We start from the raw sequence: 25,295 nt of genomic DNA, 5'->3' as shown, positions 1-25,295 counted from the left end.
CTGTTAAATATCTACTCCAAATTAAAATTCAAAGATGTCTGCAGAAAGAATGGGGTGTCAGCTATGATATGAAACCTTGAGATTGAAAAAAATCTATTTGGTTATTGAACTACAGCAAGTGAAGTGGATTAACACAGTAACAGAATAATGGTAACAGAATGATATCATGGCTCCCTGATCTGTACTATACAGAAATGCATAATTAGAAATGCCATTCTCTTCATGGTGATGTATCTTGAATAGATACACAAAGGTAGACATTTTTTATATCCTCCTTTGCATGTTTGGGTATTAATCTATACACAGCTATTATTCTAATGTGCTCCTCCCCCAAATAAGACTGTTGGTCAGGACCTAACCAAATCTGTACCCATTTGAACAGTACAGCACAGTAGAGTTCAGTGTATTAGAGTATAGTTCAGTAAATTATACTGTACTCTACTTTAATGTGCTCTTCTGTATTGTACTGTGTTGTACTAAACTCTACTATATTGTACTGACCCATACTCTGTTTCTTTACTGTATTGTACTGTGCTCTAATTTACTGTACTGTGCTATCCAAACTTGTGAAAAAGGATATGTTTGGTTCAGATTTGGACTGACTAAACTTCAACTACTTTTCAACGTTCATGGACATCCGGTGTCAGTCGGTGCTCAGTGGGTGAGAGGGCTGGTAAAAGTAAATGGAAAGAGGGGGCTCATGGGAAGGTGGCAGTAAGAGCCTGGAGAGGAGACATTAACTGGAGAGGGAGAAGGGAGACAAACAAAATGAGGGGTGAACAATGGGAAGTTCTTGACTTTAAAAAAGTATTATTATTATGCAGTATAATTGGGAAAGTATTCAGACCACTTGATTGTTCCACATTTTATTACGTTACAGCCTTATCCTACAATTGATAAAAATAAAAAAAAATCTCATCAATCTACACACAATACCCCATAATGACAAAGTAAAATGTTTGCTCATTTATTAAAAATCAACTGAAATATGACATTTACATAAGTATTCAGACCCTTTACTCAGTACTGTGTTGAAGCACCCTTCGCAGCAATTACAGCCTCGAGTCTTCTTGGGTATGACGCTACAAGCTTGGCACACCTGTATTTGGGGAGTTTCTCCCATTCCTCTGCAGATCCTCTCAAAATCTGTCAGGTTGGATGGGGAGTGTTGCTGCACAGCTATTTTCAGGTCTCTCCAGAGATGTTAGATCGGGTTCAAGCACGGGCTCTGATTGGGCCAGTTAAGGACATTCAAACACTTGTCCCGAAGCTACTCCTGCGTTGTCTTGGCACTGTGCTTTGGGTCTTTGCCCTGTTGGAAGTTGAACCTTCGCCCCAGTCTGAGGTCCTGAGGGCTCTGGAGCAGGTTTTCATCAAGGATCTCTCTGTACTTTGCTCCGTTCATCTTTGCCTCGACCCTGACTAGTCTCCCAGTCCCTGCCGCTGAAAACATCCCCACAGCATGTTACTGCCACCACCGTGCTTCACCTTAGGGATGGTGCCAGGTTTCCTCCAGATGTTTCCTCCAGATGCTTGGCATTCAGACCAAAGAGTTCAATCTGAAACAGAGAATGTTGTTTCTCATTGTCAGTCCTTTTAGGTGCCTTTTGGCAAACTCCAAGCGGGCTGTCGTGCCTTTTACTGAGGAGTGGCTTTCGTCTGGCCACTCTACCATAAAGACCTGATTGGTGGAGGGCTGCAGAGATGGTTGTCCTTCTGGAAGGTTCTCCCATCTCCACAGAGGAACTCTAGAGCTCTGTCAGTGACCTTCGGGTTCTTGGTCACCTCCCTGACCAAGGCCCTTCTCCCCCGATTGTTCAGTTTGGCCGGGCGGCCAGCTCTAGGAAGAGCCTTGGTGATTCCAAACTTCTTTCATTTAAGAATGGAGGCTGTGTTCTTGGGGACCTTCAATGATGCAGAAATGTTTTGGTACCCTTCCCCAGATCTGTGCCCCGTCACAATCCTGTCGCGGAGCTTTAAGAACAATTCCTTCAACCTCTTGGCTTGGTTTTTGCTCTGACATGCACTGTCAACTGTGGGACCTTATATAGACAGGTGTGTGCCTTTTCCAAATCATGTCCATTCAATTGAATTTACAACAGGTGGACTCCAATCAAGTTGTCGAAACATCTTAAGGATGATCAATGGAAACACGATGTACCTGAGCTCAATTTTGAGTCTCAAATGGTCTGAATACTCATGTAAATGAGGTATTTCTATTTTTATACATTTGCAAACATTTCTGAAAACCTGTTTTTGCTTTGTGTGTGTGGTGTGTGGTGTGTGTGCGTGCGTGTGTATTGCTGAAAAAAAAAAGTATTTAATCCATTTTAGAACAAGGCTGTAACGTAACAAAATGTGGAAAAAGTCAAGGGATCTGAATACTTCCCGAAGGCACTAAGTGCTCAGCATATATGGAAACTCCTTCAAGCCTGTTGGAAAAGCATTCCAGGTGAATCTGGTTAAGAGAATACCAACCTGGTATTAATACCAAACCTGTCATCAAGGCAAAGGGTGGCTACTTTGAAGAATCTCAAAACACTTTTTTTGGTTACGGCATGATTCCACATGTGTTTTTTTCGTAGTTTTGATGTCTTCAGTATTATTCTACAACATAGAAAATTGTAAAAAAAAAAAAATTTAAAAAACCCTGGAATTAGTATGTCCAAAATTTGACAGGTTCTGTATATATGCCTTAATTAAGAACTACAGACTCTTAGCTTTCATTTGACACCACATTTGATGTGCTCCTACAAACTTCAAGTTAATGCTCATGGGGCTTTTTACATGGAAATTCCCCAATGCATACATTATAATTTAATTTATGTTATTTTTTGCCCAAACTTGACAGTCGGTGTACTGTGTCCACAGCAATAAATTTGTTTACAACCCAAGTTCATCTTAAATTTTTTAACAGAAGCTGACCAGTGGAATCAAAACAGCCCCATAACATCAAATATCCAATACCATATTTTACAGTAGATATGGGGTTCTTTCAGCTTATGCATTCTCATGTTAATGCCAAACCCACTACTGTTGTGTGTGTGTGTGTGTGTGTGTGTGTGTGTGTGTGTGTGTGTGTGTGTGTGTGTGTGTGTGTGTGTGTGACCAAAGAGCTCTATTTTCATGTCATCTGACCAAGGCACTGGTTCCAATCCAAGTGGCAATGCAGTTTAGCAAACTTCTTGCCTGGCTACCCAAACTCTTTGCTCCAGCCAAATGCTAAGCTACGCATAATGAGTCTGGATCGGACTACCTCCTCAACAATTTCTAGAATTGAAATCCATTCTAGACCGTCTGTTTGGTCCCAGAACCCGACAGGTTGGGCCAGAGTCGGAACACACATGGGTAAAGCGACGTTTGAAAATTTGTCATTGGTTTTGATACTCTGATTGGGACTTTGTTTTGTACAACACCACAAACGACTTCAATGATGGCCTGAGGTTTGACTTCTGAGTTTGACTTCAGAGGTCTGAGTTTTGACTAGGCCATTCCAAAACATTTAAATGTTTCCCCTTGAACCACTCGAGTGTTGCTTTAGCAGTATGCTTAGGGTCATTGTCATGCTGGAAGGTGAACCCCCGTCCCAGTCTCAAATCTATGGACTCTATCTAAGACTCAAACAGGTTTCCCTCAAGGATTTCCTTGTATTTAGCGCCATCCATCATTTCTTAAATTCTGACCAGTTTCCCAGTCCCTGCCGATGGGAAAACATCCCCACAGCATGATGCTGCCACCACCATGCTTCACTGTGGGGATGGTATTCTCGGGGTGATGAGAGGTGTTGGTTTTCCTTGATGGCCAAAAATCTCAATTTTAGTCTCATCTGACCAGAGTACCATCTTTCATAAGTTTGGGGAGTCTCCTACATGCCTTTTGGCGAACACCAAACGTGTTTGCTTATTTTTTTCTTTAAGCAATGGCTTTTTTTCTGGCCACTCTTCCGTAAAGCCCAGCTCTGTTGGAGTGTACGGCTTAAAGTGGTCCTATGGGCAGATATTCCAATCTCCGCTATGGAGCTTTGCAGCTCTTTCAGGGTTATCTTTGGCTTCTTTGTTGCCTCTGATTAATGCCCTCCTTGCCTGGTCCGTAAGTTTTGGTGGGCAGCCCTCTCTTGGCAGTTTTGTTGTGGTGCCATATTCTTTCCATTTATTTTATAATGGATTTAATGGTGCTCTGTGGGATGTTCAAAGTTTGGAATCTTTTTTTATAACCCAACCCTGATCTGTACTTCTCCACAACTTTGTCCCTGACCTGTTTAGAGAGCTCCTTGGTCTTCATGGTGCCGCTTGCTTGGTGGTGCCCCTTGCTTAATGGTGTTGCAGACTTTGGGGCCTTTCAGAACGGGTATATATATATATATATATATATACATACATACATACATACATACATACATACATACAGTGGGGAGAACAAGTATTTGATACACTGCTGATTTTGCAAGTTTTCCTACTTACAAAGCATGTAGAGGTCTGTAATTTTTATCATAGGTACACTTCCACTGTGAGAGACGGAATCTAAAACGAAAATCACATTGTATGATTTTTAAGTAATTCATTTGCATTTTATTGCATGACATAACTATTTCATACATCATAAAAGCAGAACTTAATATTTGGTACAGAAACCTTTGTTTGAAATTACAGAGATCATACGTTTCCTGTAGTTCTTGACCAGGTTTGCACACACTGCAGCAGGGATTTTTGCCCACTCCTCCATACAGACCTTCTCCAGATCCTTCAGGTTTCGGGGCTGTCGCTGGGCAATACGGACTTTCAGCTCCCTCCAAAGATTTTCTATTGGGTTCGGGTCTGGAGACTGGCTAGGCCACTTCAGGACCTTGAGATGCTTCTTACTCCTTAGTTGCCCTGGCTGTGTGTTTCGTGTCGTTGTCATGCTGGAAGACCCAGCCACGACCCATCTTCAATGCTCTTACTGAGGGAAGGAGGTTGTTGGCCAAGATCTTGCGATACATGGTCCCCATCCATCCTCCCCTCAATACGGTACAGTCGTCCTGTCCCCTTTGCAGAAAAGCATCGCCAAAGAATGATGTTTCCACTTCCATGCTTCACGGTTGGGATGGTGTTCTTGGGGTTGTACTCATCCTTCGTACTCATCCTTCTTACTGTGTTATTGACTTGTTAATTGTTTACTCCATGTGTAACTCTGTGTTGTCTGTTCACACTGCTATGCCTTATCTTGGCCAGGTCGCAGTTGCAAATGAGAACTTGTTCTCAACTAGCCTACCTGGTTAAATAAAGGTGAAATAAAAAAAATAAAAAAATAAAATTATTCCTCCAAACACGGCGAGTGGAGTTTAGACCAAAAAGCTCTATTTTTGTCTCATCAGACCACATGACCTTCTCCCATTCCTCCTCTGGATCATTCAGATGGTCATTGGCAAACTTCAGACGGGCCTGGACATGCGCTGGCTTGAGCAGGGGGACCTTGCATGCGCTGCAGGATTTTAATCCATGACGGCGTAGTGTGTTACTAATGGTTTTCTTTGAGACTGTGGTCCCAGCTTCTTCAGGTCATTGACCAGGTCCTGCCGTGTAGTTCTGGGCTGATCCCTCACCTTCCTCATGATCATTAATGCCCCACGAGGTGAAATCTTGCATGGAGCCCCAGACCGAGGGTGATTGACCGTCATCTTGAACTTCTTCCATTTTCTAATAATTGCGCCAACAGTTGTTGCCTTCTCACCAAGCTGCTTGCCTATTGTCCTGTAGCCCATCCCAGCCTTGTGCAGGCCTACAATTTTATCCCTGATGTCCTTACACAGCTCTCTGGTCTTGGCCATTGTGGAGAGGTTGGAGTCTGTTTGAGTGTGTTGACGGTGTCTTTTATACAGGTAACGAGTTCAAACAGGTGCAGTTAATACAGGTAATGAGTGGAGAACAGGAGGGCTTCTTAAAGAAAAACTAACAGGTTTAGTGTTAGAGCCGGAATTCTTACTGGTTGGTAGGTTATCAAATACTTATGTCATGCAATAAAATGCAAATTAATTACTTAAAAATCATACAATGTGATTTTATGGATTTTTGATTCCGTCTTAGATTCCGTCTTTCACAGTTGAAGTGTACCTATGATAAAAATTACAGACTTCTACATGCTTTGTAAGTAGGAAAGCCTGCAAAATCATCAGTGTATCAAATACTTGTTCTCCCCACTGTATATACTGAGATCATGTGACACTTAGATTGCTCACAGGTGGACTTTATTTAACCTGTCTAGGACTGGGGACCCTGTTCCGCTAGCGGAACCCCTCGCCAACAGCCAATGAAATTGCAGAGCGTCAAATACAAATCAACAGAAATCTCAGAAATCAAATTTCTCAAACATACAAGTATTAGGCACCATTTTAAAGATACAATTCTCGTTAATCCAGCCACAGTGTCTGATTTCAAAAATGCTTTACAGCGAAAGCTCCACAAAAGATTGTTAGGTCACTACCAACTCACAGAAAAACCCAGCCATTTTTCCAGCCAAAGAGAGGAGTCACAAGAAGCACAAATAGAGATAAAATTAATCACTAACCTTTGATGATCTTCATCAGATGACACTCATAGAACTTCATGTTACACAATACATCTATGTTTTGTTCGGGAAAGTTCATATTTATATCCAAAAATCTTATTTTACATTGGCGTGTTACGTTCAGTAGTTCCAAAACATGCAGTGATATTGCAGAGAGCCACAATAATTCACAGAAATACTCATATATAAGAAATGTTGATGAAAATACAACTATTATACATGGAACTTTAGATACACTTCTCCTTAATGCAACCGCTGTGTCAGATTTTTTAAAAACTTTACGGAAAAAGCATAATCTGAGAACGGCGCTCAGAGCCCAAACCAGCCAGAGAAATATCCGCCATGTTGGGTAGTCAACATTATTCATAAATAGCATTATAAATATTCACTTACCTTTGATGTTCTTCATCAGAAGGCACTCACAGGAATCACAGTTCCACAATAAATGGTTGTTTTGTTTGATAATGTCCATCATTTATGTCCATTTATGTCCAATAGCTTCTTTTGTTAGGGCGTTTTGTAAACGAATCCAAAAGCGCGATCTGGTCCATTCGGACGAAACGTTCAAAAAGTTACATTACAGGTTGAAGAAACTTGTCAAACTAAGTATAGAATCAATCTTTAGGATGTTTTTATCATAAAACTTCAATAACGTTCCAACCGGAGAATTCCTATGTCTGTAGAAAAGCAATGGAACGAGAGCTACCTCTCAAGTGAAAGCGCGTGACTGAGAACCATGCTGCAGGCAGACCCCTTAGTCAAACAGCTCCCATCTGGCCCCCCATCACATGAGAAGCCTGAAACAAAATTCTAAAGACGGTTGACATCTAGTGGAAACCTTAGGAAGTGCAAAATAACCCATATTCGATAGGGGTGAGTTCAAAAACTACAAACCTCAGATTTCCCACTTCCTGTTTGGATTTTTTCTCAGGTTTTTGCCTGCCATATGAGTTCAGTTATACTCACAGACATAATTCAAAGCATGTATGCAGATGATTCAACCATATACGCGTCAGCAACCACAGTTAGGAAGTCACTGAAACCCTTAACAAAGAGTTGCATTCTTTTTTGGAATGGGTGGCCAGTAATAAACTGGTCCTGAACATCTCTAAAACTAACAGCATTGTATTTCATACAAATCATTCCCTAAGTTCTAGACCTTGGTGTGACCTTAGATTGTAAACTGTCATGGTAAAAACATTCAATGGTTGTAAAGATGGGTTTGTCCGTAATAAAGAGATGCTCTGCTTTTTTTGACTCCACACTCCACAAAGCAAGTCCTGCAGGCTCTAGTTTTATCTTATCTTGATTATTGTCCAGTCATAAGGTCAAGAGCCGCACTGCTTCTTAACACAGCGCGCATCCAACCCGGAAGCCAGCCGCACCAATGTGTCGGAGGCTACACCGTGCACCTGGCAACCTTGGTTAGCGCGCACTGCGCCCGGCCCGCCACAGGAGTCGCTGGTGCGCGATGAGAGAAGGACATCCCTACCGACCAAGCCCTCCCTAACCCGGACGATGCTAGGCCAATTGTGCGTCGCCCCAAGGTTACGACAGAGCCTGATGGCACAGCTGGCGCTGCAGTACAGCGCCCTTAACCACTGCGCCACCCGGGAGGCTGCATGCCATTCTCTCTTGGCTAAGAGTTGAGGAAAGACTGACTGCGTCACTTCTTGTTTTTATAAGAAACATGAATGTGTTGTAAATTCTAAATCGTTTGCATTGTCAACTTACACACAGCACTGACACACACACTTACCCCAGCAGATATGCCACCAGGGGTCTTTTCACAGTCGGTTTGAATTGAAGAGGGCAGTCTATAAGCGCAGACGAAGGCTATCAAGGATCTGGAAGATTTCTGTATGGTGGAATGGTCTAAGATCCCTCCCAATGTGCTCTCCAACTAATTTTAGAAAAATGCTCAGGGCCGTTATCCTTGCAGGGTGAGGTATTGAAAACAAGGGTGTCAATAATCCTGATCCCTACCTTTTTGGGGAAAACAAATATTGATTGTTAAACAAAATCTCTTCCTCTACGCAATTGTATTAGAAAAAATAACATAATTTCTCCTTTTTTTTTGCATACAATGTAGCTCAGTATTTTAATGTCTTTTATTCAGTAATTTATGCTCATTATCAATGGTGTCAATGGCAGGAGGTCTGAAATGGATGACACAGAATACATGGGCTATGATGGTCAAGTGATCAGGACTGTCACACCGCTGGGGTGATGTCAGTAATTACATTTATTCAATATTTTCATTGCATTCATGTGCTTTGAAAACACCTGTTTCATCACTGTACAGAACACACACAGATATGTATGCCCATACTGCCCTTCCTCTTTCTGACCTGGCTGTGAGGATGCCAGCTGTATCAGCAATAGAGAGGCCTTTGAGTTGCAGTCAGAAGAAGGTTGGGTGAGGAGGTTACTGGGGCCAGACCTAGCAACAGCCCCTTTTATACAGTCATGATTGCAAAGTACATCTAGATTTGTCTTGTTAAATAAACTGTCTGAGGGAATGCTTTTGATTAATGCACTCATATGGAGAGAGATGAGATGGTCCATGTAGCAGCAATCAAAGTGCCTGTCTGGCGTTGGTCGACCTTTTTACACACACACACACACACACACACACACACACACACACACACACACACACACACACACACACACACACACACACACACACACACACACACACACACACACACACACACACGTCTCGAGTGCATTTTAAATGTGTTCCCAGCCAGTACTAGTGTTGCCTGGAGGTAGTTTAATTTGTTACCTGTCTGGTGGTGCTGGTTGAGCCCCAGGTGGGTCTTCGCTCGGTTCCCACAGTCCAGAACCTGAACCAAGAGGAAATCTCATAAACACACCATCCCCCCACAAAGGTCTGGACCTGAGCTCTGGGGCCCAGTGGTCCCAGCAAACACATCTGCCTCTGCTTAGCTAGGCTGAGGTTCCCCTCAATCGTCCACCCCTCACACCTGGGAAGCATTACAGCCAGCCCGGCGTGTTTGAAGAAATACCCTCCCCAGAGTTACCCAAGCACTAGCATGCAAGGCACCGCCACCACTTTGATATACTGGCTGGCAGAGTAGGAGGGTTGAGTAGTTCAGGTCTGGATGATTTTTGTTGTTTTGAGGCATTCTGAATTCCGCTCAACGGGGTTATTTGTTTAAAACACAGACGTCATTTGTATTTCCAAGTTCTACACAAAATAAGACAGATTTTCTGTGTGTTTGACAAGTGCTAGTATGTGTCGATCATTAGAGAGGCTAGCATTTTAACGTACACTCACATCCCCCTCACCAAGCCCCTGTATATTGTGATTGCAGGTCTACTTTGACTGTGGAGCGAAGATGGATGTGGTGGATGTCCAAGGCCTCATCCTGTCTCCTGGTTTCCCCTATAACTACTCCTCCGGGACCCATTGTGTCTGGCAGTTCTTTGTGCCCGTTGGCCACCAGCTCATACTGGAGATATTTGACTTTGACGTGTTCGAGAGTCACGACTCCGCCGCCCAGGCTGCTGCCATCTCTGACTTGGAAGAGGTCGATGCTAACGATGGTGCGACTATCCCAACTGGGGGTCCCATCACTGATAAAGATTCTACTGTATCTCAGGCTCAGAGTGTCACAGCGAAAGCCCCCCGGTCTTCCTCCCAAAACGACAAAGTCATGCAGGTGGTGGTGCAAGAGCAGTCCACCAAGATGGAGATAGCCAAAGTCTCCAACTCTGCTAAAAGGTCCACTTTTGATGCCACCTCTGACCATGCCTCCCCACAGCCCCTCTCAGACCTCCTCCTACCAGGGGCCTATGTACCAGGAGAGAAGGCAATGAACTCAATCACCTCTCCTCTCCTCAGAGGCAACCCTGACCTTAACCCTATCCCCAGAGCATCATCCCCAGACCAAGTCCTGGCTGTGGTTGTAGACGAGGCCACCACTCGGACCCCTCTGCTCCTCAAAGACATGGACACAGAGTCAGTGAGCCCTGAGACCCAGCAGTCTGTGGTGGACGCATGCCCCCACGACGTCCTTTACATCTCGGACCTCCTCACCTTTTCCTCGCGCTTCTGTGGCTCCAACCGACCCTCCAGCAGCCAGCTGGTGTTTGGCTCCAGCCAGGAGATGGTAGAGGTCATCATGGAGTTGATCACCACCACCCACTGGGGCCGTGGCTTCGCCCTGCTCTTTTACTACCACAACCGGACAGAACCGGGTGGAGATGACCCCCGGCATGCCTACGCCCCTGCTGGGGCCAGCAAAATAGACACTCTGCTGGCCGCCATGAGTGGAGCAGCCTTCTTTGCCATGGTGCTCACCAGCGCTCTGTGTATTATATTCAGGTATGTAAAAGCATGCAGAGAAAGTGATTGTGATATGATATCCCTTTGTCACACACGTGTTGTGCTATAAAAAGGTTTCCCTGACTCCCTGAGATCAAACCATTACTTGAGAGAATTGTGCCGAAACATCCTTTTGTCCTACACGCCTTGTGATGGCTTTCCCTATTTACTCCCAGGGACATACTGTTGTCAAACATAAACAAACAGGATAGTGCACAATGGAAATTATTGTCCCTTTATGAGCCTTGTGGGTCACCTGTGCAACATCTTCAGGTACAGTAAAGCAAGGCATGCAGAAAGAATGGAGTCATAAAGATACCTTTATCAGACATGTTTTGTGCTATAAATACATTTCCCTGACAACCTAACATAAACAAGACCGTGCACATTCTGCACAATGGGAAAAATTGTCCTTTTATATTTCTTTGTCATCCAAGGAATCTGGCACAGTGCTTTTCCTTTGAGAGAGCGCAACTGTTGGGTCTTTGATGTTGGCCAATGTGACAAAGTTTCCTCCCATGAATGAGATGGCAGCCATGAATGGGATAGTCTGCCAGTCAGTCCTCCTCCAGCACACAGTGTGGTGCTGCTGCAGTGGATGGGCTGGTTGTTGACTCAGCTGGAGGCCTTGGTCGGTCCCTGATTTGATCCAGTGAAAGGCAGGGTTCGACTGTAGCTGCCCTTATGTGCCGCATTGTCACCATTACAGAGAGAGAGCATGAGCAAGAGAGGGCCGTTCGAGGTGCAGCACCTGGCATCACTTCCAACGGACAAAGAGAACCGCCGCAATACAAAAGCGAGCGGAGGGAAAACGAGGAGAGCGGAGAACCTCTGTCCAAGAGATGCCATTGTAGTTTAATAGAACAAGAACAACATATCACAAGGTGTCATTTACAGGTTGTTCCCTCGTCAAATCCCATGAGGAGACAACATTAGTACATGTATCAGTTTTTGCAGGGTGTAATATCATTTATGCCAGGTTTCTCTAGATTCTCATCTAGTTCCCTCCAGGAAGGTTCAAATTCCCATAAAGATAAACCCCCTTGCAACCCCCATGCATGTTGGAGAGAAGTTAAAGCTGTATCGGTCTCGTCCTGGGGCCATGTTTTTAATTGTGCCAAAAATTGACACACAAAAGCATTTAGATCTGTTATTGAACAGAATCACTTTAAGTCAACACTTTCACTGTTATGTTGATATTATCCAGTGAAAATTCCCTTATTGGTATGTCTTTATACTGATGCCTTTATAGTGAGACCACCCCAGATAGTGTAGTTTATGGCATTAAATGGGTTTAGCTACTAGAGCCATCCTTGAGAGGAACAACCGAGGGCAAGTTTAGGCTGTTTGTATGTAGTGAGTCAGCTAGCTAGACGTTGATTATGTTTGGAAGAAAATCTTCAGTGAAGGCAATCTAATCTGTTCCAGTTTCTAATTGTGGGAGAATTTTGTACATTTCTGGTCAAATTTGGAGAGCAGTTGCTCTAAATAAGTCAAGCTTTCACAAATAGCATGGAAGAGAATGTTGCCAAAAGTCAATAAAGTAAACAACATACATAAAAGAAAGTATGCTAATGGGTTTCAAAGATATGTTAAACAGTCAAACACAACTGAAATGTTGTGGATCTCTTTTTTTTGTTTTCCAGACCTAAACTATGTCCGAAAAGAGCCAGCTCCTGCTCATCCAACAACTCTGAGGTAAACGAATAAAGACCCCTGTCTGTCTGACTGTCCAGACATTCCTTTCTAAACTAGCTTCTGACTGGGATCAGGGAACATTTCCTTCATATCCTCTAGACCAGGGATGGGCAACTTTGATGGGGGTTTGTGCCACAAAAAAAAGAGAAAACATTTCCTGCAATTCTACACATTTTGCCATGGGGCAGAGAGAAAAATGTGCAGTTGTACAGCTAATTTCCTGCAATTAAGGAAAAATCCATAGGGTGGGGAGAAATGTTTGCAGTTTTTTAATATTATATCTGAGTGAGAGTCACTAACAAATTCAATGGGGGAAATTGATCCACAGGCCTACAAAAGGGGGCCATGCAGCCCGCCACTTTCCAATCCCTTCTCTAGACTACAGCCACTGGAGCAAATACAAATACCCTACACTGGCCTGGTGCTCTTGTTGTCCAAATTCTCCTATGCAGGGCAAGCAGCCCCAGAGGTAGACAGGTTCACTAAAGGTCAGACTAACTGACTCCCCTATAAAGCAGAACTGGACAAGTTACACTTCCCTTTTTTCTAGTCATGAGATGAATTTGTAATTAAGTTGTCAAAATGTGTCCATCTGGGATTGAATTTTAGAAAGAAGCAAAACAGTCCTATACAAGTTCTGGACACTAAGTATCTTATTGCCACTAGATCATTATACTGACTGGGTATCGTAACATTTTATTAATTGACAAGAACAACTTCAGTTCATATGGCTGTTTTTCATAGTGCTGTGCAGCCCTACTCCGTTGGTGTATGTGAGGTGGTAGGCATGTGTAGTAGTACTTGCTGGCACTAAACTGTACTGGCTGCTGTAGGTGCAGGAGGGACTGCAGAACTCTGGAGCTGATGTCCGTGAGCTGCAGCTGGTGGCTCCTAATCAGCCCGGCCTGGAGGTCCCTTGCCCTGCAGAGAACGACAACAACAACCACTCTCTCAGCCTCACACACAGAGGTGGGTATTCGCAAGTGGGCGGGCTCACATGCACACGTGCGCACACACACACAAAACACACACACGCCATCTACTTTCTCTCTCCCTCTAACACTCCCCTGTTTTTCCCTCTCTGCTTGTGCTCCAGCCGCCTAGCCTAGTCTAGTCAATCCCCCTCGCTCCCCCTGCCCTGCGCCCCCTCTCTTTCTCTCTCCATGATCGAGGGGTACCGCTGGGGTGTTTGGTCTGGTTCCAACCTGGCTGACAATGACTTTATCTGCCCCTAAACTGAATTTACATGTTCAGCGTAAATGGGACACTTATTTCATTGCGCTCTGAAACTATGACAGAAAAATGGTACACCGGGTCTGACTATCAGATCTCCAACACACAGTAATAGAGCTGCCAGGATTCTACCACATACTGAATTATCTCATGGTGTTATGGCCATATAATGGCTCTAATCGGGTGTAAAACATACATCCCGTGAGGGGGTCCAATCTGGCCTGTGGGTGGTTTTAAATTATTATAAAAAAAAAAAAAAAAATTGAGGTGGGGGGGAAATAAACTCGATATACTTAAAAATGACAAAAAACAAATTAAAATTATGGAGAAATTATAATGGACCTACATTCATACAGTTTCTTGACTGTTTCCAGCTTGCTAATAATCACCGAAATGAAAGCTAGACAGTCGGGGAGCATCGAAAATTCCAAAATCTGTGGATAGAGGACATTTTCTTCGCAAATTTTGACAGCGAGGAAACATTTTTTTAAATGTCAGTGCGTCCCTACAAACTTTGTTGAATACTGAATGCGGACCCCGGGGCAAAATTATTTTGACACCTGAATGATAGCTCAAAATATGTCAAACAAAAACTGTTTCACATCTGAAGTCATGTCTAATACAGGTGCATAGAAGAAACGTTGTGTAGTAAAATTCACCAATACAGCTCATAATATGTGAAATCATTAAGGTATTCTGTGTGCTCAGTAGCTGCATATACAGTATTTAATCAATAACCTATATGAAAGGAAGTTGGCTGCAACATTGCACTGTCCACATAGTATCTTCCTGGAGTCATTTGAGTGTATTTCTTCTCTTATAAAAGTTGGTCAGATTGTGTGGGAATATGCAAGGCCAGCTCGTAGTGGATGTAGCTGAGTGAATGGGAGATGCAGCATTTAGAAGTCTCAATGGAAAATTGCTTTCATTTTGGCGTAACACTGGGTTTATCCCAGAACAATCCAAATTCTCGCTCATTGTAGCTGATCCCACAGAGAGATTTACAGGTCGTGACATTTAACCTATATAACAGCGTGGGAGCATTGGGAACATCATGTTTCTCCTCTCGCTGAGTTCAACCATGTCACTATGAGTTAACAGGAATATGAGTGGACAAGTACAGTGGCTTCACAGTGTACTGGGTGCACAGTGCAGTAATTTACAGTAGCCTATGGAGACCAATCTGTAACATTCCATTTCTAGTGCTCTTTTAGGGACAAGCAGTGGAAATTATCATAAGCTAAGGTGCAATACATCTGACTGTTGTGCCTTCAATGTTTTAATTGTAGGCTATCACCATACAAGTAAGTGATTAATAAAACCACTTTCCCGTTTCTTTCCTAGGTTCACCAGGCAGTGTTGGTGGTGATATGTCCCAGCATGCTGAAGTGGACCTCTCATCCAATGGTCTCACGGAATTGGACTTGGGGACAGATGAGGTGTTTATCATTTCGTCTGTGCCTAGTCCAAGCAGCAGAATGCCGTTCTCGGCCCACACGGTAAGGAGCGAGGCAAGGCAGGTAACCCAGTTGAGGACTCACAGTGGTGCCAAGGCAGTAGAGGGAACCCATGCTAGGACCCATGGTGGTGCTTTTCTAAAGGGTGACACCAAGGCAGTAGAGAGAACCCAGGCTAGGACCCGCTCTAGGGGTGGGTGACACCAAGGCAGAAGGCTACATCCTGCCAAGTATTTTTTCCTTGAATCAGCAACCCTCTGCTGGTAATAGCTATGAACCTCACCGCCTGGTGGTCGAGGTGTCAGGGTATAGAAACACAGTGGCAGGAGATTGGCGGTAGGATACGGTTTGACACAGCATTTTTGCTTGTGCTCTATTGGAATAAGAGTTGGCATAAGGCAGGCCTGGCAGCTATTAGGAAGCTGGCTTGCTTTCCTGCAGCCTAGCCTAATGGATGTATTATCTGAGAAGCCAGTTTCCCAGCTCCAATTCTCTCTCTCTCTGTGTGTGAGTGTGTGTGTGTTCATGCGCGCTGTGGTGCATTGCTGTGTGTGTGGTCTGTATGTGTACATGTTAATTTGCCTTTTTGTGCAGATTGTGTGTATGTACATATTTGTTCAGACTGATGATTGAAAGGACTTGCACAGGAAATCTGTCCAGAGCCTTATCCGTTTATGTAACTAGCGAGATGGAACTCGCGTTTATTTCTCGTGGAAAAACGACATGAACATAAATGGTACCTTAGATCAGTCATGACACAACGGGATGTGTGAGATCACAGGCAGCATTAGTTCCAGTGCTTGTGTTTTTCGTCATTGGTTATTTGGACAAATCACAATTTCACACGTTTTTATCATCTTTAGAATTTAAGAAGGAGAGGGGACATTTGGCCTATAAACTTGCACTTAACTGGCAAAGAGAGATGGTGGAGCTCTTCATTCTGTTCCGATCCTCGTTCTCTCTCCTCTTAACGCGTATGGACCCAGAACTTAATCGAGCATTTAAACAGGACTTTAGTTCTGGGTTAACCAATATTACGCTTATGTAAAATATTTTAGTGTATTTTTCAGATGAGTAGTTTGCATGCACCATGACAGTTAATGTTAGCAATACAAGCTAACACCCACTGACTGACTGTGGCAAAAATGAGCCCAGATATCTGTGTTTACACTGTGTCGAACTGTCATGTTTCCTCTGAGATTATTTTCCACGCTCAATTCCCGCCGCATTTTAAGCCCCGCCTACACAAACTCGTGATTTGTTGGAAGAGTTGTGTGTCTGAAGAGCACCCTCCCCAAAATGGCCAAGAAAATGATCCCCAGATCTAGTGCTGGTGCCCTAGGTCTAGGATTTCTGAGACTAGGTGTGGGGGGTAATAAGGGGCTCTGTTTCACATCTGGGGGGCTTATCCTCCACCTTTTTGCCCAAACTGCAACAAGTTGCCATTGTGTGGGGGGCTTTTGTGGTGAGCAGGGTACTTCATTTAAAACCTTCCTAATTCTTGTCTAGACTAAGCGAGCTGTGAGTGATTCTGTATAAGGATTATCTGGTTCTTTCTGAGAGGAGCAACCGCTAACCCCCCCTCAAAACCTTACCACAAACCTTCCCCCTATCCTGATTAACTAGCTGAATAATGAGTGGGGGATATGTGACTAATGTGCCCTTCACCCCTGACCTGCCATTCCTATTAGTGAGACACCTACTGTATAGCCCTAGGCCCGCATTACCAAAGACTCTCAGAGTAGTAGAGTAGGTCCTTCCTGTCCATATAATCGTATTCATTATGATCTAAAAGGCAAAACTGATCCTTTAAATCAGCAGTCCTATCTGAGAATCTTTGTGAATATGGTTCCAGGAATCACTGACTACACCCACTACCAGGCAAGCAAGACTTGTTTTGGGTTACATGTCGGATTACATGGTTTGCTTGCTGCCCTTTTAGGTCAACGGCGATTGGAGGAGCCGTTCAGCACTTGAATATAATGCGACCTCTGATACAAGCAAGCTATTTTTCTTAGTGATCATTTCTTGTGAATGAGTCTCATTCACACTCTGATGCCACTGGTGGAGAAAACTCCATTGACTGAGGGCTTAAGTCAAGTTAAACACACATTGTATTTAAGCAGTGTTTTTCCCATGGTCAAATAAATATAGAATAGTCACAGGTAGATGCTTTCAGTCTCCAGAATAAGAAGTGTGTGTGTTCCATGGCACTAAATGGTAAACTAAGACACTGTGTAAACATTGCTACAGTGGGTTTGAGAGGTTCTGCTCTTTCAGATGCTTCCAGTTTTCCAACTAAGAAGTCGGTCTGTTTACAAACTACTCTAGGCCTACTCCACATGCACACAAATACACTGCATGCCGGGTTTGCTTGAATTCCTTATGATTTGGTTGTTGTCTCTCTCCCCTCGGCAGCGGGAGAGGTTCCTGAGACACAGTGACACCGGCCCTGGCCCTGTGACTGACTGGCCCTCTCCAGACCCGGCTGCCTCCCCCACAGACACCCGGGCTGCTCAGGATGGCAGTGCCAGCTGTGCCCGGCCCCGGGCCTGGAGCGTTCGTACCTTCCAGGACTTCCTCCCTCCACTGCCCCAGTTACACAAGAAGTGGTGCAGTTGGAACTCCACTAGTCCCTTCACTAAGCTGGTGGACAGCGTTAGTAGCTATTATGTTATTGGTTATTCAGCAGTGCTGTTGAATAATAGTTCAACCATCATATAGTGTATTTCTTTACATTTACATCTCGGTTATTTAGCAGACGCTCTTACCCATTATTGTTTAGCACATTTTTCATTACTCCGATGCATATTAAATAAACCATGAATGTTGGGTTGCACTGCAGAGGGATATTATTGACTAATGTTGTTCCCCCAGTTACCATCCAGCTTTGTGTCGGACTGCCGTGGGGAGAACAGCAGGAAGGTGTTTTCCGACCCCCAGTTGGAGGCCCAGAACGACAGTAATGCCTCTGACTCCTCCATGAGTAACGCCTCGTACCCCTTCACTCAGCTAGCCCAGCGCCGCCTCAACTCCACGAGCAACCTTCGGCGCTCCCGCTTCACCGGGCCCTGCTTTGGCCTGCTCTCTGGATCCAGCCCCTCAAACAGCACCAAGGCCCCCGGGGGCAAACACCTCCAGGCTTCTCCGTCCGAGCCCATTAACAACCCCGCTGGGCATTGTGTGATTTCCCGCGATTTCCCAGTGGAGAGCGACCACGTCAGTGTCCCTGTGTTTGCCATCTGTGAGGAGGAGGACCGGCAGCCCCTGGTCCTGGCTGAGCACCTGGGCCAGTCCCCCATGCCGAACGGACTGAGCCGGGGGCCATACGAGGGGAAGGAGCCTGCCAGTGGAGGCCCCAACCCTGGCCCCCAGAGCCCAGCCAACGGCCCCCTCCTCCAGAGGGGGAGGTCAGAGTGGAGGCCATGGGGGAGTCAGGCCTCAGGAGGGACCAGTCCTTACCCTCTCCCTCACCCCTCTGACTCACCCACTGCCGCCTACACCACCGAGTTAAAGTCTGCCTTCGTGCAAAGTACAGCCAATCATATCCAGATGCCTTCCCTCAGCCAATCAACAGTGCCATGCAGTGTGACGGGCAAGGAGATGTGACCAGTGACAGTCCAGCATCCAGCCCATGTGACAGGAGAGTGGACAGAGCATGGAATCCTGGGTTGGCCGAGCAAAGCAATAATTAACTATTTTTAGTTCCACTTTTGTCAAATGCAAAACTTACCTTTTTGATTACTGAAATCAACTTTTTATATGAAATTTCTACATTCTTGAAGTCAGTTGCTTCATGGTGACAAATTGGATGTTTTCATACTAGTAACCACAATATATTTTTTTATCAAGTTAAAACCGCTTCATCAATATATGCTGTATACCACACCAAGGCTTTTTCAGCTTCGGTATAATTTGTTTAAAAAATGAAACTTGAAATAATATTGAATATGGATGTTAACAGAAAACTTGCTAGTATTTTCCAAGAGCACTTCATTTCCCGACTCATCTGAGCACTTTTGTACCAGTTAATCGTTTTGATACTTTAAATCAAATTATTAAACATAAGCACTTTCAACGCAATAGCTCACTCATGCTTGTGGATGTTGTGCTGCATTGTGCCAACTTCTGCCTTTTGTCCGACAACCATGGGCCTTGAAGCATTGAATTATAATAGCGCCACAAAGCTCCATGGGGACTGTATACTACTGCTCTGTGCCCTCTAGTGTTCAAATGATATAGATCACACATTATATTAACCTCAACGCTACGACATGTATTCCATAGGCTGATGCTGGGATATAAAAGGGAATTGATCATTATAAAAATGTGACAACCACCGTAACTAACATTCAATAGAAGTAAGCATATGACTAGCTATAAAGATATGTTGCAATTTGTAACCTAGAAAATAAAGAGGGTTGGTGGGAGTTTGTGCAAAGAACTTTTAATAAAGGTTATCTACATACATTTCTGCTTCAGTTCTTGATCATTTGATGTCAGCAGAAAGTAGTAAGTAGCAAGTCATGCATCTTAAATCCGTTTTACCTCATTTCTACCAGCATGTCACGTGCAACCTGAGGGGGCGAAGAAAAACTTGTACACCTTTACTTCACTCACAGATGCATACAAAGCTCTCCCCGCACTCTACTTATCAAATCTGACCATAATTATATTCTCCTGATTCCTGCTTACAAGCAAAAACTAAAGCAGGAAGTACCAGTGACTCGATCAATACGGAAGTGGTCGGATGACGCATATGCTACAGGACTGTTTTACCAGCACAGACTGGAATATGTTCTGGGATTTATCCAATGTCATTGAGGAGTATACCACCTCAGTCATGGGCTTCATCAATAAGTGCATTGACGACGTCATCCACACAGTATGTACAACCAGATGCCATGGATTACAGGCAACATCCGCATCGAGCTAAAGGCTAGAGCTGCCGCTTTCAAGTAGCAGGACACTAATCCAGACGCTTATAAGAAATCCCACTATGCCCTCAGACGAACCATCAAACAAGCAAAGCATCAATACAGGATTAAGATTGAATCCTACTACACCGGCTCTGACGCCTGTCGGATGTGGCAGGGCTTGAAAACTATTACGGACAACAAAGGGAAATCCAAACGTGAGCTGCCCAGTGCCGCGAGCCTACCAGATGAGCCAAATGCCTTTTATGCTCGCATCGAGGCAAGCAACATTAAAACATGCATGAGAGCACCAGCTGTTCTGGACAACTGTGTGATAACGCTCTCTGTAGCTGATGTGAGCAAGACCTTTAAACAGGTCAACATTCACAAAACCGAGGGGCCAGACAGATTACCAGGATGTATACTCAAAGCATGCGTGGACCAACTGGCAAGTGTCTGAAATTTTCAACCTCTCCCTGACTGAGTCTGTAATACCTACATGTTTCAAGCAGACCATCATAGTCCCTGTGCCTAAGGAAGCGAAGGTAACCTGCCTAAATGATTACTGTCAGTAGCCATGAAGTGCTTTGAAAGGCTGGTCATGGCTCACATCAACAGCATCCTCCCAGATACCCTAGACCCACTCCAATTCGAATACTACCAACAGATCCACAGATGACGCAATCTCAATAGCACTCCACATTGCCCCTTCCCACCTGGACAAAAGGAACACCTACATGAGAATGCTGTTCATTGACTACAGCTCAGTGGCAGCTCACCATAGTACCCACGAAGCTCATCACTAAGCTAAGGACCCTGGGACTAAACACCCTCTGCAATTGGAACCTGGACTTCCTGATGGGCCGCCCCCAGGTGGTAAGGGTAGGCAACAACGTATGCCATGCTGATGCTCAACACGGGGTCCCCTCCTGAACTCCCTGTTCACCCACGACTTTGTGGCCAAACGACGACTCCAACACCATTATTAAGTTTGCTGACGACACAGTGGTGGGCCTGATCACCGACAACGATGAGACAGACTATAGGGAGGTGGTCAGAGATCTGGCAGTGTGGTGCCAGGACGACAACCTCGCCCTCAATGTGAGCAAGACAAAGGAGAAGATCGTGGACTACAGGAAAAGGCGGGTCGAACAGGACCCCATTAACAGACGGAGCTGTAGCGGGTTGAGGGTAAAGTTCCTTGGTGTCCACATCACCAACGAATTAGCACGATCCAACCACACCAAGACAGTTGTGAAGAGGGCACGACAACACCTTTCCCCTTTCAGGAGACTGAAAAGATCTCGCATGGGTCCCCAGATCCTCAAAAGGTTCTACAGCTGCACCATCGAGAGCATCAGCGCCTGGTATGGTAACTGCTCAGCATCTGATCATAAGGCGCTACAGAGGGTAGTGCGTACGGCCCAGTACATCACTGGGGCCAGGCTTCCTACAATCCAGGACCTATATAATAAGCGGTGTCAGAGGAAAGCCCATGAAATTGTCAAAGACTCCAGTCACCCAAGTCAGACACTTTTCTCTGCTACTGCACAGCAAGTGGTACCGGAGTACCAAGTCTAGGACCAAAAGGCTCCTTAACAGCTTCTACTCCCCAAGCCATAAACCTGCTTAACAATTAATCAAATGGCCACCAGACTATTTGCATTTACACCCCCCCCCATTTGTTATTTTTTACACTGCTGCTACTCACTGTTTTCTATGCATTGACACTTCACCCCTACCTACATGTACAAATTACCTCAACTGTCATTCTGTGATAAATAGGTATTTTATTTTAACATGACTAACAGAAACATTTTATCAGCCATCTTCCTCAAACGGAGGTATGATGACGCAATCGGAGGAATCAGATTTCATTGCTCCTCAACCCGCTGCGCCTTGCTGGCAGGGGTAATAAAGGGCAAGTGTACTAATTTGGTAATAAAAATATTATTTTGTAAAGTTTTCATTTTAGAAAAGTGCTGCATCACCCCTACTTCCCGTGGCTCTGGACATATGTCATATAGGGCTCAGGTCTATGAACGTATGTAGTATAGGTACCTCAGATATATTTTTTTAAAGTAACTTTCACGCCTGAGGGCAAGAGTTGTGTTCCCCTGCATTAAACGTAACTCAATTCATTCAGCGCTATATTGTGATAGAAATTGAAAGGCAATGTTTGTGGAGACTGCATTCATGGTAAACACGGCATATGTTGACGCAATAGGAAATTACCTTTATATTTCAATCGTGTTATAGCACTGCACTTCTGCAATACAGATTGAATCAAGCCTTGAGTGTTGCTCTACATGCCCATTCAATCAGTCCTCCACTTCTTAGAATCTATTAAATTAAGTACAGATGGGTTTGTTCTGAATGTCTTTGGGGGGGGATTTCAAGAGGTAGAATGAAACTTACCTCGGCCAGCCCTTTTCTACTTACTAACTGGTCATACTGTTAGTACAGATCAGCTTGGTCCAGACACCATCACAAAGTGAGTAAATATTTGCCCTAGAATACATAGTTTCTCTCGGAGAGAATGCAAAGCACCCCCCCAAAGCCTCCTTAACACCAATTCCGGATCGGCGGTTTGCACTGTTGTTGGCTTAGGGTGCCCAGATCCTCCTGTTAGAAATAATTAAGGTTCAGCTCTGCTGTGGGGAGGGATCGGCTGGCTGGGGAAGGTTGTGCTGAGCTAGGGCCTGAGCCTCTCAGGAATGCCACAGTGTGAACCCACAATAGGGAAACCACGACTTAAGACATGAGCTAAGGGCCTCAGGCAGAAAGCGGGCCCATTATTTTTCCCCCTTTATCTCCACGCAAAAAACCATGGGTGCGGGGGTGGAAATATTGCCACTAAACAGTCATCACAATGAGGGTATATCGTTAGGTTACATACAGTGCATTCGGAAAGTATTCAGACCCCTTGAATTTTCACATTGTAACATTACAGGCTTATTATAACATGGATTATTGTTTTTTCCCCCCTTCAACCTACACATAATACCCAATAATGACATAGCAAATTTATTACAAATAAACTGAAACTACAATTACATAAGTATTTAGACTCTTTTCAGTACTTTTGGCAGCGTTTACATTCTTGAGTCTTCTTGGGTATGACTCTACAATCTTGGCACACCTAATTTGGGGAGTTTCTCCCATTCTTCTCTGCAGATCCTCTCAAGCTCTGTCAGGTTGGATAGGGAGCATCGCTATTTTCAGATGCTCGATCGGGTTCAAGTCCGGGCCACTCAAGGACATTGAGACTTGCCCCTGCGTGGTCTTGGCTGTGTGCTTATATGGTTGCTGTCCTGTTGGAAGGTGCTCCGTTCATTATTTCCCTCGATCCTGACTAGTCTCCCAGTCGCTGCTGTGCAAAAACATCCTCATGCTTCACTGTAGGGATGGTGCCAGGTTTCCTCCAGACGTGCACTTGGCATTCAGGCCAAAGAGTTCAATCTTGGTTTCATCAGAGAGTCTCGTTTCTCATGGTCTGAAAGTCCTTCAGGTGCCTTTTGGCAAACTCCAAGTGGGCTGTCATGTGCCTTTTACTGAGGAGTGGCTTCCATCTACCATAAAGGCCTGATTGGTGGAGTGCTGCGAGAATCTTCCAGAAGGGCAACCATCTCCACAGAGTGACCATCGGGTTCTGGGTCACCTGCCTCACTGACCAAGGCTCTCCTCCCCCGATTGCTCAGTTTGGCCAGGCAGCCAGCTCTAGGAAGAGTCTTGGTGGTTCCAAACTTATTCCATTTAAGAACGATGGAGGCCACTGTGTTCTTGTGGACCTTCAATGCTGCAGACATTATTTGGCATCCTTCCCCAGATCTGTGCCTCAGAACTCTACAGACAATTCCTTCAAACTCATGGCTTGGTTTTTTTCTCTGACATGCACCGTCAACTGTGGAGCCCTTTCCAAATCACGTCCATTCAATTGAATTTACCACAGGTGGACTCTAAGTTGTAGAAACATCTCTTGGATGACGAATGGGAAACAGAATGCACCGGAGCTTAAATCGAGTCAGTTTTTATTTATTTTTAATACATTTGTAAAAATGTCGAACAGTTTTCGCTTTGTCATTGAGGCAGTGTGTGTAGATTGAGGGGGATTTAAAAATTTTAAAAAATCAATTTGAGAATAAGGCCGTAACATAACAAAATGCGGAAAGTCAAGGGGTCTGAATACTTTCCAAATGCACTGTAGGTCGAGTTACAGCACCAATCCCGAGTTTCATCCACATTGATTGCACAAGGACGTTTCTCAACAGATGCCGTAATCGAAAATAAAAAGTCGTATTCTCCACCTTTTCCTCAGTGCTTATTTACAGTTCAGCTTGGGGCTGGGAATCAAACACAAAGGACCAGTAAACTGTGATAGACTAAGGTCATATCTGCTTGAGCAGACAGACATCTGTGGCCTTTACAGCTAATTTAATCTCCATGAATGTTTGGGCAATTGCCTTCAATCTATCGCTGTGCACAGGTCATTAATCGGTGTTTGTTTGAATCCCCACCTAATTGTAATCTTGTGTGTCATCAAAAGAACAGTTGGGTGCCGATCGTAGGTTATGGGCATTGCAGCTTTTAAAGGCAATTTCCGATTGAGCCGACATATGCAGCGTTTACCGTTAATGGGATCTCCGCGAACATTGCTTGTAAAACCCGCAATGCCTATAACCCACAATCAGATTGACAAATTTGAATAACTCATTTGAACATTTAGGCTGGGATTCAATGTGTGCGAGCTGAATTAGAAGCAAATACCCTCAAAGCCAGTCTTGCTTGTAAACAGATCTAACAGTTTGGACATTCTACTTTTTCCATATTAAATCAATGTTGTAATTTAATGTCACAATTTACAAAAATCAAATTTTACAATTGATATATAACAAAACAATTGTTTTTAATTACACAGATCAGTGAATAACCTCTTCATTTAATTTCTTGCAAAGTAATTTTTTTTCACTTTAATGACTGTATACCCCCAACCCAAAATGCTGTACTTTCCTTCACTACTAACAACGCAAGTTATTTTTCAATATATAAAAGGGCACATAAGAAAATAGTACATCAGGGCATTCTTGCTAG

At 44.3% G+C, this 25,295-nt stretch overlaps 1 protein-coding gene across 1 annotated transcript in view; it reads left to right on the top strand.

Moving 5' to 3' along the window:
* Nucleotides 1-19,758, top strand: part of LOC110525844 — a 30,850-nt gene extending 11,092 nt beyond the window's left edge. Inside the window, exons 2-7 of the mRNA XM_021606299.2 lie at nt 9,888-10,900; nt 12,547-12,598; nt 13,432-13,567; nt 15,176-15,330; nt 17,707-17,946; nt 18,166-19,758. Of these exons, the coding sequence (XP_021461974.2) occupies nt 9,888-10,900; nt 12,547-12,598; nt 13,432-13,567; nt 15,176-15,330; nt 17,707-17,946; nt 18,166-18,897 (2,328 nt within the window). The 3' untranslated portion in view covers nt 18,898-19,758. The remainder of the gene's footprint in view (nt 1-9,887; nt 10,901-12,546; nt 12,599-13,431; nt 13,568-15,175; nt 15,331-17,706; nt 17,947-18,165) is intronic.
* The last annotated feature ends 5,537 nt before the right edge of the window (nt 19,759-25,295 follow it).

Source organism: Oncorhynchus mykiss, chromosome 6 (genome assembly GCF_013265735.2).
Source record: "Oncorhynchus mykiss isolate Arlee chromosome 6, USDA_OmykA_1.1, whole genome shotgun sequence".
NCBI classification, from domain to species: Eukaryota; Metazoa; Chordata; class Actinopteri; order Salmoniformes; family Salmonidae; genus Oncorhynchus; species Oncorhynchus mykiss.
This window is presented reverse-complemented; position numbering and strand designations above follow the sequence as displayed.